Source organism: Cotesia typhae, unplaced genomic scaffold (assembly GCF_013202065.1).
Source record: "Cotesia typhae breed Kobodo isofemale line unplaced genomic scaffold, CoteBio_Ctyphae contig_23, whole genome shotgun sequence".
Classification (NCBI taxonomy): domain Eukaryota; kingdom Metazoa; phylum Arthropoda; class Insecta; order Hymenoptera; family Braconidae; genus Cotesia; species Cotesia typhae.
This window is the reverse complement of record NW_027423729.1, coordinates 1,694,717-1,711,151: the sequence shown is the minus strand read 5'-3', so window position 1 is coordinate 1,711,151 and position 16,435 is coordinate 1,694,717. Positions and strand designations below refer to the sequence as shown.

Here is a 16,435-nt window from a genome sequence, read left to right as displayed (position 1 = left end):
TAATTAATAAGAAAAATTTTTTAACTAGAAAATCATTTTGAAGAGTTTCATTGGCTTGGATCAAAATGAAAAATTCTTGACTTAAGTAAAATTTATTTAAATCAAGAAAAATTTCTTAGTTTAAAAATTTTTCTACTCAAATAAAAAAAAAAAAATTCTTCAAAATTATTTATTTGATTCAAGTAAATTTTTTTTTATAGATATAATTATTTAAAAAATTTTTTCTCTTTAATTTTTTTATCAAAGTAAAAAATTCTTTACATATAAAAAAAAATCTAAATTATTTTTAACCAAGAAGAAATACTCTTTAAACAATAAAATAATACTTCAACAAAAGCAATTATCGTTTTCCTAAATACTTTCTTGTCTGAAGAAAATTATTTCTTGAACAAGAAATGAATCTATATCTGTGTATATATATTTTTTCCATGAATTTTCAACACAAGTACAGGTAAAAGCGGTTCTGATAATTTCATTAGTTTAATATCTTGTTCTCTCGTAATGTTAAAATTACAGAGTCAATGTAATTTCCAGTGGAGCACAGTAGCGACTGTTAACCAGGAGCAAATGAAAACCTGTAAACAAATATTCATTACTTTAAACAGAAGTAATTTATAAAAATTCCAAGAATAGTCTCGTGGCTAATAAGAACTTGGATAATTTATTACAAAAAAAAAAAAATTTTTTTTTATTGAAAACAAAAAATAATTGTTTTATTGTATGATATAAAAATAATTTAAGGTGAACTTGATGTGTTAAAAGATTAAGATGAGCTGATTCAGTGTAGTTGTCGTATTATGTGTACTTGCTCGGTGCAAACGGTTAAATCATACTATAACCGGGGATCGGGGATAGTAAACCTTGGGGGCCAGTGGGGGACAAATAACGAGGCGTTGCGCATCGTGCCCCACCGTTTGGTGTGGTTCGCCAGCTGGCTCGCTCCTTCGCTTTCAGGTAATAATTCTCCAGCTCAGTCGCTCTTAACTTCTTACAGCACTTACAGCTACAGCTACAGCCAACCTGTCTATACCCATAGAGGAACATTACACGGTTTACTGCTAACTGCTTGCAGCAGGCACCAGGCACCAGCCACCAGCCACAGCACCACCAGGAGTAGAAGTAGAGAGATGCCGATGGAAAGGAAGAGGTGTATAACCAACACAACACACACACACACACAAGACAACGCACAGCACAACACTACACTAGTAAAACTTGGCACCGCGCCATTGCGTTTCCTTTTCCCCGAGCTAAGTAAAGCTAGTGTAGTGTAGGCCACATCATCATCATCATCATCCAGTAGACTTTAAGCTACCAAACCAACAACTTATTCCATCCTTTATATTTTCATTTAATCCTTAACTCTTAATCTACAATATACTCATCTCATCTCAACTCAACTCCTTGCTCCTTACTCCTTTCTGCTTGCTGTTTACTCTATACTTGTTACTTGTTGCGAGGATTATTTAACACTCGACACTACAATTAGTAACGTCATAGATTGTGTTAATATACACTCCACTCATTATCCTTGGCTCGTTAGTCGCGATGAGACAAGTGGATGATATACACGTGGGACGTGTCATTTATTTATTAATCCTTTGAATCATTTATCGGTAAGTTTTTTTTTTTTTTTATTATTTTTTTTGTGATACTTAAATTAACACAGTTGACAATTTTTTAATTTTTTTTAACAAAAAAATTATTAATAAAAAATTGCATTTTTAATTTATTTAAATTTTTACAAGTCTATTTTTTTAATAATTTTTTTTTTGCTATCATTTATTTGTTAAAAAATTAAAAAAATTGTGAAGTGACAGATAAATTTAATTTCATGACAATTTTTAAGATTTTTTTTTTTTTTAATTATCATAAAAAAATTCCAATGCAATTTTTTAGAATTAATCTATTAGTTTGAAAAAAATAAAACAAACTTTATTTGTTTATTTATAACATTATTGACATATTAAAATTTTTTTGGAATTTTATAGCAATTAAATTATTAAAAAAAAATTTAATTAAAAAGTTTCACATGTGAAAATTAATAAAAAAATTTTTTATTGTAATTAATTTGTCAAAAAAATTTTTAAAATTGACAGCTGACCGCTAACTTCAGTATGGTATTTATTAGTGATTATTTATCGAGTTTTTTTATTTCGGAGTTTATAAAAAAATTTATTTTTTTTTTAACAAAAATTCAATATTTATAAATTGAAAATTAAAAAAAAAATTTTAAGAAAGTGACAATTGAAAATATTTGATATAAAATGCAATTTTTTTAATACTAATAATATTTTTCTGATAATAAAATAAAAAAAAAAAAAAAAAATTCTTACGTTAACTATTTTTAGTATCATAATTGAATATTTACTTTAAAACATATATAATATACTACATAATAATATTTTATATAACTAACAAAGTATTACATTATCAATAAATAAATAAGAATTTTATACCCGGATTTAATATAACAAATTTGTTAATGTGAGTGATAAAACTAATAGCGGATGATTAGAGCCGATATAATAAATAGTGAACATCTTAACTAGTGTCGTAACATATCTTAGGCATCTGGACGACCCACGCGAAAAGTCACAAGCAGCCCACGTTATTTAAACAGTAATATGTACTAATGTAAGCATGTAATGTAATACATATAATCACAACCTACGACCTTTGCCAATATACCTAGCAGTGAAAAATGTGTGTACGTGTATAATGTAGAGATACTTTTGAATTGGTATATCAGTAGAGTGGTGAAAGCTAATATAAAACCCTTATCACTGCAGCTAGATCGAATTTCTCGGCAGTATGCATGCTTGCTTTCATATTTCGAGTATTTAAATTAAAATGGATTTATTGTGCAATGTGTTCATTAAAGAATGTTATGTGTTTTTGATTGCAGCTGTAATTATAGAGGTTTATAAGGCAACAGCGGCAAAAATGGTGTACCGAGGGCTTCTGCAAACAGACGATCCGAGAGACGCGCCTAAATTGGTCCGAATAACTCCTTTGCGTTCAAGCCGACATGATGCATCAAAAACATCAACGCGCACGCAATATTCATCAGCAATTAATCATAATAGCTGTAAAAAAAGTGATGGATCACGCGGAGTGTCTGCCGTAAAGATGGACGCTAAGATATCGGCTCCTAAATTGAGGAATATCAGTGAAATACGTGAAAGTGTTAATAGTAACAATAAAAAAGTTAATGTTAATAGTAATAACAATAAAAATTTATCGCAATCGAGCAGACTGTCCCAGAGCTCAATGCTGGCTAATCTGAAGGACCTCGAGCGTCTTCGCAGCTTGTCATTGAATGAAAGTGAGCGTGGTAGTAATAATACGACAACAAAATCATCGTTATCGCCTTTAACAGGTACTATTAATCAGAGTGAGGTGAGCAAGACCACGCGATTGCTAGCACAAAAAATATTAGAAGCAAGCCGTCTTGACTCTTCGGCTACTATTAATCGCACAGCTCGTAATAACACGATACTAGGGAAGAATAATTGTAAGATCGAGAAAATAATAGCTCAGGCACCAGCTGGTTTATTGACACCCAAGTCTTCTGAGGAGCTCGAGAAAGAAAGAGAAGTAAGAACAAATTATACAGTGGTGCCAATCCAACAATTTCAACATCACCATCAGAATCTCACTAAGAGTTTTAGTCTTAATCAGAATCAATGTCAAGATCACTTGCAGGAGCTCGTGGATCAAGATCAACCTAAAGCACCCGTAAGAAGACGACGGGAACAACGACAAGCATCTATCGATCGCAAAGAATATCGTACAAGTATACATACTGCAAGACCGGATATATTAGATGGTTTAATAAAAGAGTCTGATCGGCAACTCGAGCTATTGAAAACCGATCTTCGTACTGAGAGTTCGACGACACTTAATAGTGACTCTGAAACTGAAGAGAAAAAAGGTATGTTCAATTTTTTTTTTACTTAGTGGTTAGATTATTATTATTACTATCATTATTATTGAAGTTATTGAATAAAAAAATTTCTTGACATAAGATACTGAGGTTTTAGATAAAAATCAGTATATTTTTTAACCGAAATTTAAATATTTTAATTGATAAAAAAATTAAAAAGAAAAAAATTTGAACTTGGAAAATTATGTAAAAAAAATTTAATTGTTTTAAATCAAGTGAAATTTACTTGAATCAAAACAAATTTATTGAAGAAAATTATCAAAATGGCTTTTTACACGGAAAGAACAAGATGAGATTGGATATCATCCCAGATTATACTCAGTGATATCTGGATTTATACTCATTGTAATCTGGATTATACTAGCTACTATCTAAAAATTTTTTTCACTCAGTATAATCTAGGATGATATCCAGTGTCATCTTGTTTTTTCCGTGTAGGTTCAAGATTTTTTTTTTTAAATCAAGTTAATTTTTTTGAAATAAGTAGTCAAAAAAATTTTTTTTCACCAGTAAAAAATTAAAATTTTTATCTCATCATTTCTTAATTTTTTATTAAAATTTCCCTTATCATATCAAAAAAAATTTTTTTATTTTTCACTCCAAAAAAAAATCGATATTTTGAACAAAGAGTAGAATTATTAATTTATTTCTAACTCCAATAATTTATTTTGATTTATAAAAGTAATTTTCCCATCAACGTCCAAATCAATTATTACTTTGTTGATGTAATTGGTATTAAATCAAGTATCTAAGAAGCTGATTTTTTTTTTATCGAATAGAAACGTGATTTTCATGTGGAAAAAGCAATGTTGGGGTGTAAGTATGTATTTTTGGCTGTAACAGAGGACACGAACCCCTGGGCAGGAATCAACGCCCCAATATTGATCCAAAGTTCTTCCTGTCGTCCCCACTCTGGTGCCTTTGGGTGAACAGAGTTAGCGCGAGCTTGAATACTACTAACATTACATTACAATGAATCGTCCCCTCTCCTAAACTAATACCATCCCGATGTCGCCCATATGCCGGTTGCTGGCGCAGTGCTATCTTAGCTGTCAAACTGTTTAGTTAAAGTTTAATATTTAAATTTTATAAATTCTCAACATATTTTATACAATATATATATATATATATTTATATATATATATATATATATATATATATATATATATATATATATATATATATATATATATATATATAATCCATCCGAAGAAAGGAGTTTCAATGACTCAATACTCAGTTATTCCGTCGAATAATCATTGTCCTACCGTTTAAAAGTTTACGTCATGATGATACGATTAAATGTTTACAATAAATCGTTTTTTTTAATTTTCTTTTTGTTTGAAATAAACTTTGCTTAAATGCCGGTTTGTGGTTCTTGAAAAATGGTACTGTGCGATGTCTGCGAGAGTAAAGGTAAGATACTTTCTAAAATAAATAGTTTTTAAATGTTAATAAGTCGCTTTCTCGTTCAGATATGTAAATTTATTAATTGCCACAATGATTATCGTTATCTTAAAGGGTAATTATTTATGTCAAAAATAAAAATACAGAATTTTTTTTTTTATTTGGTATCTACGCCAAAATTGTGTTACACTGATAAGGATTAGCAATAGTAGATCTATTGTTCTTATTTGGAGTAAAATACAAGTTATTTTCTTGAAAGCAGATAATTTGTTGTAATGAATAGGCGCCTCTGGTTATCATCAGTCCCGTTCTCGTAAAAACATAGGCTATCGAGAAAAAAGTGCACGATACGATGCAGTTGTCTGCTATCTTTCAAATGCTATATATACACACACATACACTTACCCTCTAGTCAGTATATTTATATATATTTAATAACATGTAACCTCGATAGACATCGTGTCGGTTTAAGTTCTCATGCCGGTTAAGATGAGAACGGAATATGTATAATATTATAGTACATATTATAGAATTTAATTTTAATTCCACACATTATGCGGGCGGTTCTATTGTCAAATCATCCTCTTTTTGTTAAATCAATTTAAATTACCTATCTTTTAGTTATTTTTTTTTTTAACGCGATAATTATTTATGCCGGTAATAATTATTGTATTTTTAGAAAATTTTATATAATTAATACCATTTATGGAAGCTCAAAGCCATTTTTTTTCCATCGGTTAGGTACTAATTATGGTGATAATTAAGCTAGCTGTCTGACGGAAAAATATTATGAAAAGAAAAAATTAGTATATGACTAAGCAAACTAATGATACTTTTTTTCTTGTTATATGAGTCAAAAATTAACTGATAGTGGATATATGTGTTACTCATGCTCATAACCATAGTGTACCAGTTTCATAATTTTTTTTAAAGATAACTTTTTATTCTGAACAATTCGTATGTGTGGGATATTTGATTAGTAGACAAAGACGCTAAAAATGATTTATATGTTTTTATTTTATGGTAAAATCGGCCTTGAAATTTATAGATCTATTATGAATCTCAATTTTCCATTAAAGGAATTTAAAAAAAAAAAAAAATTAATATTTAATATTTAAAAAAATTTATTTTTGAAACATTCAGTTTTATTTTTTATTTTAATAGTCTGGATACAATTAAAAAAAAAATTATGGCTTAGAAATTTTTTTAAATTAAAATTTCTATTAAATTATTGAAGATACAAAAAAATTATCAAAATATTATTTATAGGAAATTTAATTATCAAAAAATATTCAGTCAAAGTCAAAATTTTAATATTTAAAATTTAAAATATACTGTAAAATTTTTCGTTAAATATTTAAGACTTTTTTTGTGTAAATTTAACATTTATTGTGTTAAATGAAGACAAAAAAGGGTTAAATATTTAACATAAAAATTTTTTGACGCATTGACGCAAAATTTTTTACTGTAGCTAAGAAAATTTCCCACCGAGATCATGTTAAATTTTTCAGTGTACTATTTCATTAAGTTCGCAGTTTTATAAATAAAAATACAAAATAAATATTTTGCTCCAATGTACGAAACAAGCCTACTGTAATTATCGAGTTACATAATTGTAAAAATAGTACAATCTAAACTGGTGAAATTAAAAGTTTAAAATTTACTTTCAACTGCATAAACTCTCGAAATTCCAGAGATATTATTAAGAATTCTAAAACTGGCAGAGCTACATGAAAAAAGTACTTTCTACAGTCACAGGCTCAAAGTGCCGTATCGCAAGTGAAACTTTAATTTTGGAATTTCCTTTTGAAATAAAGTAAAAATAGGCATATGCAGATGCTCAACAAAGTTTTAAACTTGAGGCAGCCGGCGACAATTAGTAGCATTAAATCCTACTGGATTGTTATCTCACAAAGTCAGTTTTACTGCAATATTGTAACCTTTAATTAAACTCTTATAATTATTCTAATTAGTATGATAACGCGCGGAAAATACTTTGATAATTATTTATTACTTAGTCTTTCAATAGAATAATTACGTCACTACAGAGCTGAAATTAACCATATTATTATTAATAGAAAAATTGTTATACATACATTAAGGCAATAATTATTTTCAGTGTAATTTATACTCATTATTAAATTGAAGGTACCAATGATAGGCAATTTCAGTTTTATTTTTATACTACTCAATTAAAAATTTTTTGTGTAAATAATAATTATTTTATTAATTGCTCATTATTATAAAAATTTTAAATAATATCTTTTTTAATTTACTGTCATTAGTTTTATATTTTTATTTTTATCATTCGCGCCATTAAAATTTTTTTAATTAATTATTTTTAACTATTAAATTTTATTTAACAAATTTTTATTATTTTTTAAATTAAATAATAAATTTTTAGTTTAAAAAAAATTAAAAGTATAAAATGTCAATATGAATTTTTATAAAAAATTTTAGCTAAATTTAATTTCGGAGTAATTAAAAAAAAATTGATGACTAATTTTATATTAAATTTTTTACAATAATTTTATTAATTTAAAATGTAAATAAATTTCAATTTTACTCCATAAATAATAAATTTCAACAGCTTCCATAATTAATTTTATTTTCATGAATTAGATAACAACCGTTAGATATATCTACTTAAAAAGTCATAAAACTACCATGAAAAAAAAAAAAAAAATGATTGCAATATTATGTTTCATTAGAAGCATACAAAAATAGTCGTGTTAATAAACTTGTAAATTTTTTAAAATGAATTAATTACTATAATTCAAAAGAAATAAACATGTAAAAATGGTATCAGTAAATGTATATGCATGTATATTGTGGATATATGCAAACCGGTAATATTAAAAACCATAAAAGAATTTAACAAAATCGTGTAGGTAATAAACGGTTTAAAAAACCTTGAGTAAAGTAAAAATTGCAAATGCTACATATTAAAGCTTAATAATCAAGGGCTGTTATTTTTATTATTTTTGATTTCGCTCTCCTTGACAGTAGATTCACAAGGCCAGTGACGCGTCACTCTTGCAGAGCATTGCACCACGTTCCGTCGTTAAGAATCTTCTCTCAACACACTTTATTTATGCACATACAAACATACACCCATACATTCACATCCATACATCCTCTTCATGTCAACAACTATCTATATATAATACATACACAAATCCATTTTAATATTTAGCCATAAACATATACATATTCAATTTGAAACCCATACACACAAAATAATACGGAATACAGTAGATTCGTTGTAGCTTGTAACTCGCTCACTCGTGTCTTCACAAGAATAATCGGGTAACTGTATACAGACAATGGCTGAGGCCAGTCGGTACGCATCGTTGACTCTAATTATGCAAGCAGTTCTCAACTTACCGCTTATATTACTAATCTAATGTACACCTCTTACTCTGCTTACTTATCAATACTTTTAACTTACTTAACATTAACATTTAGTTATTTATGTATGCATCGAATTTTGACGCAAACTTTCTATTGTGTGGTAGAAAAATCCAATTCTCAAGCCAACTTTGTTTAAATTTTGTTCCGTAGATTAACTTGACTTGATTTACAACAAACTGATCGAGTCACATGCGTTTTGAATAATTAATAAAAATTCTTTGGAAAAATTCCACCACCGGTATTAGATTAGAAGCTTAACTATTCCACATAATAGATTAGTATAGCGGTATTAATGTGTTACTTGATAACAGCGAAGTTTTCTATTTTTCATTTTTTTTTTTTTTTGGAAAAAAAATTAACTTAACCGGCGACGGTAGTTACAGAGTATACAGATATAGGTACAGAGTATTGTAACTTTACACGAGACATGGGACATGGCACACCCGACAATCGCTTACGCATTCCATTCACACATGCAACAGCCACGTACTTTTGTCCTATTGTCAATAATATTTTTATTTATTTTATTATTTATAAATAACTGATTTTCTCACTCGTCAATACAAGCGATGATTTTTCAGAGCTCTTTTTATTCAGATAAAACAATTACGTTTTTACGCAATGACGCTGCACTGGTAATTGTAATTATACACAGTAAAAAATTTTGCGTCAAAAAATTTTATGTTAAATATTTAACACTTTTCTGTGTTAATTTAACACAATAAATTTTAAATTAAAAAAAAAAAATTTTTTTTAATTTTAATTTAAAAATATTTAACACTTTTATGTGTAAATTTAAAATTTATTGTGTTAAATTAACACAAAAAAGTGTGAAATATTTATCAAAAAATTTTTTACTGTGTATATTTATTAAAATTTATATCATTTATGGTTATTTTGATTTTATAAAAAATAGAGCTCATATTTTTATGGAAAATTTTTATTTTCCATAATCGCTGTCCCGTTATTATTGTTGCATCTATTTATAAAAAAATAATCAATACAACCTCTCAAGCTTTGAGTTTAAAATATAGATTATCAAGAATAGCTAAGAAATTTAAAAAATTTTTCTGGTCATAACTTTGGTGACACATCGATAAAAAATACCGTAACGAAATAAAATCGCTGCGCGTCAAAATAAGTATTATTCTTTTGAAAAAAATAAAAGAAAAAAATCTTGAGGTATTTTTCAGTAACCGATTAATCAAAAGCGATTATCAAACACCCTATGAGTAATTTCAATAAAAAAAAAAAAAAAAAAAATTAAATAGAAATTTGAATTCCAGCTGGGACAAATTAATTTTATCTATTTAATAGACAGAAAATATAATTGAATTATCTTATTGACTTTTTGATCCCCATTAAATAAAATTATATTTATTCTTGACACAAGAAAGTATAAGATTAATGGTAGTTTAAAAAATTTTACGATAAATAAATATTTATATTATAATTTCGAGTGTTTTAATTATAATAATTAACTCTAAATGTTTTTTTTAAGTGAAAGAGATTTTTATTAAAAATAATTTAAATCGTTAATTAAAACCATATTATCTTAAATAAATAAAAAGTAATTTGTTCTCTCTGATCCTTAAAATGTTTTTGATTAATATAATTTAATAACTTTTCGAAGGAGGCTGTGTTTTAAAAATTTTTTTCTTAAATTACTGTAAAATAGCGTCTGTTGAAGATGAAAAAAATGAATATCCGGTGCTCAAAGCCGCAAGAAAAAATGACTTGTTTGAAAGAGCCGTTATGGCCAGATCTCCCCTATATCAAAAAATATTAAACATTAAGTATATTATTGACTAGAGGAAATGAAAAGTCGAGTATTACATTTATTACAGGCTCTAAAAAAATTTCTTGTTTTTATTCTAGTGAATTATTTATAAATACTAAATTAATAAAAAAAAAAAAAAAAAAAAAAAAAAATAACGGGTAGGTGTTTTTTAGTCCTTCATAAAACCTTAAATTGAACACGAAGTACTTTTAGCGTTTAAAATAAATAAATTTAAAATTACGAGGGTTGAAAAAGGTTTATCTTCATGTAATATCAGTATTCTTCTATACGGAGTAATATATTTATATATAATGTAGGTATATAGTGCTGTAACTAGGGGGATTATGAATAATGAATTTAAAAATGTTATTTTATTTGGACAGAGTTCTGCATCAATTAACCATATAAAGAATGGGGATAGAGAACGGTATTAAACGCACGTGGAGAGAAATTATATTGTTATTAGTTATTATGTGACGGGTGATGGTATATAGAGCTTTAAAAAGACAAAGGAACCGCTATGTGACGCTTAATTGGATTACTTAAGGTTATGGGGTGATGTGAGAATTCTCTGTTTATTTTTATTCTTACTTACATTGTTGCAAAGTAAGTATTATGACGTAGTTTTTTTTTCTTGGTATGGAGTAATAAAATGGTAATGATAATGATGAACTTAAATAAATGCATGGTGGTTGTAAGCCGTAAGTTGTAAGGCTAACTTTTTCTCAACCATGTCCTCCACAGCGTGAATCGTGACATTCTGGCTGAGTATTTCTATGACCTCTACTTATACTTTCTATTTTCTGAAAATTTACTATGTACAATGTACAATATATACAATATACCAGACACATGCCATTAGTGTAAGTACTGCTTAGTGGATTTCTGTCGATGTACGAGTTATGGAGTTTTTCTGTCGGATAAATACCTCTGTTAAATGTTTACTGATATGATAAATTCGGGGGATTAATTGCCGGGTTGTGGGTAGGACTTTTAGGTCGGGACTTTAGATTGCGCACTGATTAGATTATTTTGGAATTTCCTTAAGTGACGGGAGAAATTGATAAAACCAAATTCTACGATTAGGTACAAGGATGTTTTTTTACGGATTTTAAGATTGGAAATCTTCAAGTATTATCTCACTTTTTTTTTTTTTTTTTTTTTTTTAGGCAGTTTTAGTTTGGGATTTTGTTATTTTTTTGGATTTGTCTTCAATTTTTTTTTATTTAAAATTTGGTTATTGTAAATTTTAAATTTATTTATCATACTTTCTATAAAAAAAAATTTTTTTTAATTTATTAATTTTTTTTTTTTTTTTCTAAACCTAAAAGATAGTTTTTACGACGCATTTATCATAAAAAATCTCGTGAAAGAAAAAAAATAAAAATTTTGCCTTCAAAAAATGGGAAAAAATTTTGGCTCTCATGTTTTTGGATGAAATTTCTATTTTTTCTTTTTTTGATATAATTTTTTTTAATTGTTCAGTTTTTTATTGATTAAAAAAAAATATATCAATAAAATCATATAGAAATTTCTTTTGAAAAATTAATAATTTTAAATCAATATATTGATATAAAATTATATGCATTTATTTGGAAACAAAAAATATTTTTCTTCGGCTTAAAAAAATTTTTTTTAGCGTTAAAAATGTATTGAGCTTCCTAAAAAATTAATTTCTCTATGAAGATTGAAATAAACAAAAAAATTCATTGTTTTTTTTTATTGATTATGAATGTAAGAATAATAATAACGTCTCAAATGATTTAATAAATTGAAAATCATAATATCGTAAATAATTCATTATTATTTTCGTAATGAAAAACCTATTCTTTGAATAATTAACGGTAAATAAACAAGTAATGACTTGCAAATATTAGTCAATGTCGCATAAAAAAATTAGCTTAATTAAAAAAATTTTTTCTATAAATTTTCAATGTTTGTTTTTTTTTGGAAATGAATAAATTATCATTTAAACAATGACTTGCTCAAAATTTTCTCAATAATAAAATAACACTTAAAAAAGAGCAACAATGATTCAATTTTTTTGCCGAATTTTTTTCCTTATACAATTTAAATAATGATTTGCAAAAAATAATTTATAATAAATTGGAGTAATAATTACAAAGAATTTTTTTTATAAGTGAATAATAAATAATTTTTTAATTATAAATTGGAAACACTGTAAATAAAAACTTTCAATCTAATTAAGTCAATAATAAAGCGTAGAAAAAATGCAGAAATAATCGCAAAACTTTTTTCCAGACAAAACTATTTAAATAACTTGCAGTTTTATATCGTAATTTAAACGAGAAAACTTTCCACTAAAACAAGTGGTATTTGTTAGAGTTTAAAACAAGTCTAGAATAAATAATTAATTCTGATGCTACACGTAAAAAATTTAAATTTAAAATAAATCCTCTTGTATTTAATTACCAGCAGTCATTAATTCCATTAAATCATTAAGCGAATAAAAACTGTAGCAAAAAGAAATTAGCAATGGAGTTTTTTTTATAAAATTAGCATTAAAAAAATGTTTTAAAATCCGGAAGTGCAACTAATTATACAAGGGTAAGGATTTTAAATAAATAAACAGTAAGGTGTGCCTGCGATTGTTTGGAGCAATAATGCATGCCGGTCTGTGTTACTCATAGATGCACGTGCATCGTGCACAACCACTGCACACACAATAACACAAACACTGACAACTATAAACCATCAAGAAAAAGATAAAGATACTCGATGTACTACTGCCGATAAAGACCCACTGAATAACTTTAAAGCTGCGCGCGGCTGCTATGCTGCCTCTCTATACCACTTATACATACCTACTACTCAAAACACATATATATATATATATATATATATATATATATATATATATATATATATATATATATATATATACATACAAAAATATATATATATAAATATATCCCCACATAAAGCCATGTGTATGTCTGTATGTCGCACGGCGTCGTTTTTCTTTAGTCCAGTCTTGAGCGCGAGTGCGTACAGTGTAGTTGAGTTTTTTAAATTTCAAAAAACGCCGTACTTTTTTCAACCCCTTCGTTTTATTTTTATAAAATTAATTCGCGAGAAAATAAATTGTCAAAGGATCGAGGACTTATATTTTAGATCTTGACCTTTTATATAAATATAGAATATCAAAATTTTTTTTTTTAAATAATATTATTAAAATTATTTTGAAATAATGGTGGCAATTGTAGTTGGATTTTTTTATTTTTATTTTCAAATTATTCGATTTGAAATTCAAATGGTTGTTGAACCAAATCAATATAAACTTTCAAAATTTGTTTTATAAATTAAAAATAATAATAATAATAATGTCGAAAAAAATTATCAGTTTAATTTGATAAAAATTTTAAAACATAATTTTTACGTCAATGGAGTAAAAATAATTTAAAAAAAAAAAAAAAAACCGGAAATAATATGCTGATGGCATACGAAGAATCGAGATCGTTTGATAGGAATCAGTGGTACTTAGAGAATAAAACAACAACTGTTTTATAAACCCCGGTCTTTATTTGTTGGTGAAGCTGAGTAACAGCGTGTATAAATTTGCCGTTGTATAAAAGTGAAAGTATTCTTATAAAGATATATATATATATATATATATATATATATATATATATATATATATATATATATATATATATATATATATAGATACTTAAATGTATTATTGAACAAAACTTATATGTATTTATTCGGTGGCTGGTAATAATGTCCGAAAGATCGTCAACAATAAACTCATTTAAAGATAGCAATTCTAAAGCCAAGAACAATGACACGATGAGAGATAATAATTTACGACGGAAGAAAAAAAAGAGTTAAAAACTAATTATTTAAAACCTTTTATTATCTTTCTTCTTATTATCATCGTCATAAATCGTAATATTACATAATTATTGCTTTTGTGTCGATAATAATAAACACGAGGTAAAAATGATACTGTCATGTTGGAGCACTTAATTTTGAAATTATTAGCATAATTAATGAATTTAAAAAGAATAAGCTGGCTGGTTGGTTTAATTTAAAATCGTTCGAGTGGCTGTGATGTATTTCGACTGGCATTTAATATTTATTAAATTAAAAGCGACTTTATTCGGTGACCCCCGACGATTTTTTTAAATTTCGACGTCAACGGCGTAGTTAATCGGCATCAATTATTTATCAAGGCGTTTGTTGAGGCCAAAAGATGGAAACTATTATCAATTGTATATATTATTTATTTTGTTTTTCTAATTATTTTTTTTTTCTGTATTGTATGCTGATTAAGAGAGACTTTGATTTATGACGATCGCTTTTTTTTGCTATGTAGACCTCAGTCTGTGGAACAAGAGTATCAGTCAGAGATGGAGGAAGCTAAGACGCAGATGTTCTGTTCAAGAGATATCCGAGCATCAGGATGAATCATTGATACAAGGTGCTTCCAGGGTTGGTGTTATTCATGGCGTCAGGTCTACGCCGACGAGTAGAGAAGCCTCGCCGGCACCTAAGTCCAGAGATAGATGTTCACCAAAGAAATTATTGCAAACAAGTTCATTGAGATTGCCTGGTAATTTTTTTTGCTCTTTATTTTTTTTTTATCAAGTTCACTGAAATTTCCAATTTTTTTTTTTAACAAAATAAAAAAATTTTTTTTTAATTTACTATTAAATTTTTTATTTTTTTTGACAATTTAAATAATATTTTGCAAGCCTAGAGTTTCTTTTTACAAATTATTAAAAAAAAAAATTTTCCAGGAATTCGATTGTTTAGAATAAGTTTAAAAAAAAATTTAAACAGTCTTATTTTGACTTCATTTCACAGTCTTGGACCAATTTTAGAACTTTTATTTTAAGACACATTATTAAAACCATTTTATAGAGTAATACTCAGCAGTAGAGAATTCTCCAAGGATGAACTCGGTAAAAATAAAAGTATTTTTACAAATATTGCAGTAAAAAATTTAACTATCATACTGAATAAAAGTACGAAGAATTTTGAATTTATTTAAATATTCTAACAGAAGCATGAGAAGTAAGAAACTTGATTGCACTATAAAAATTAAAGTAAAAAAAGGTTCATAGTAAAACCTTTAAGTATTATAATAAAAGTGAGCACACTAAAACTTTAAATGGTCAGTAAAAATTTTAACCTGTTCAATTTTCAATACAAAAATAAATTTTTACTTAAAAATTCGTGTTAATTGAAATTTTATTGATTTTTTTTATTTATTACTCCGTAATTTATTTTCGTCTGAAAATTTTTTCTCACAGTGTCTAACTTATATTTTTATCTACTTTTAAGTCAAATAAAAGACGAAAATATTTATCATGTGATAGTGAGAAGTATAAAAAAAAAAAAAGACTAAAAGCGTTTGATTCTAATTGTATTAAAATCTATAAATTCAGTATTTTATTTTAATTTAACCCTATAAATTAATTTAAATAGATAATTAATTATCTATGTTTATTATTACAACTAATCTCGCTGATAAAAATAGTAATAATTAAATAAAGACTCGAGTATTTTCTAAAAAAAAAATATTCTTTGAGATTATTATTGTGATCGAGAGAACTAATAGACCAGTCTTTCATCACTCAAAAAAAAAAAAAAAAAAAAACACATAATATAATAAGTCTTATAAATGGGCTCTCATTTTAAATAATTTTATGATTAATGTGTTTTGTTATTATTAGTAACTAATTTTTTATTTGTTAATAAATAAAAATATCAAACGTTATTTATCAAAGTTAGGGCTAAGAAAAATAGTATTTTTAAAATAAGTTTGTATAACGTCTACAGAATCAACACTTTAAAGTATATAGAATGTAAAAAAAAAGTCAAGATCGTTGGAACTACAAAAATTCTCATGAAAG

General features: G+C 26.4%; 1 protein-coding gene across 1 annotated transcript in view; it reads left to right on the top strand.

The window, feature by feature from the left end:
* The first annotated feature begins 1,356 nt into the window (after positions 1-1,356).
* LOC141524783 (uncharacterized) overlaps positions 1,357-16,435 on the top strand; it is a 19,589-nt gene continuing 4,510 nt past the window's right edge. Inside the window, exons 1-3 of the mRNA XM_074238850.1 lie at positions 1,357-1,616; positions 2,909-3,937; positions 14,893-15,129. Coding sequence (XP_074094951.1) covers positions 2,947-3,937; positions 14,893-15,129 — 1,228 coding nt within the window. The 5' untranslated portion in view covers positions 1,357-1,616; positions 2,909-2,946. The remainder of the gene's footprint in view (positions 1,617-2,908; positions 3,938-14,892; positions 15,130-16,435) is intronic.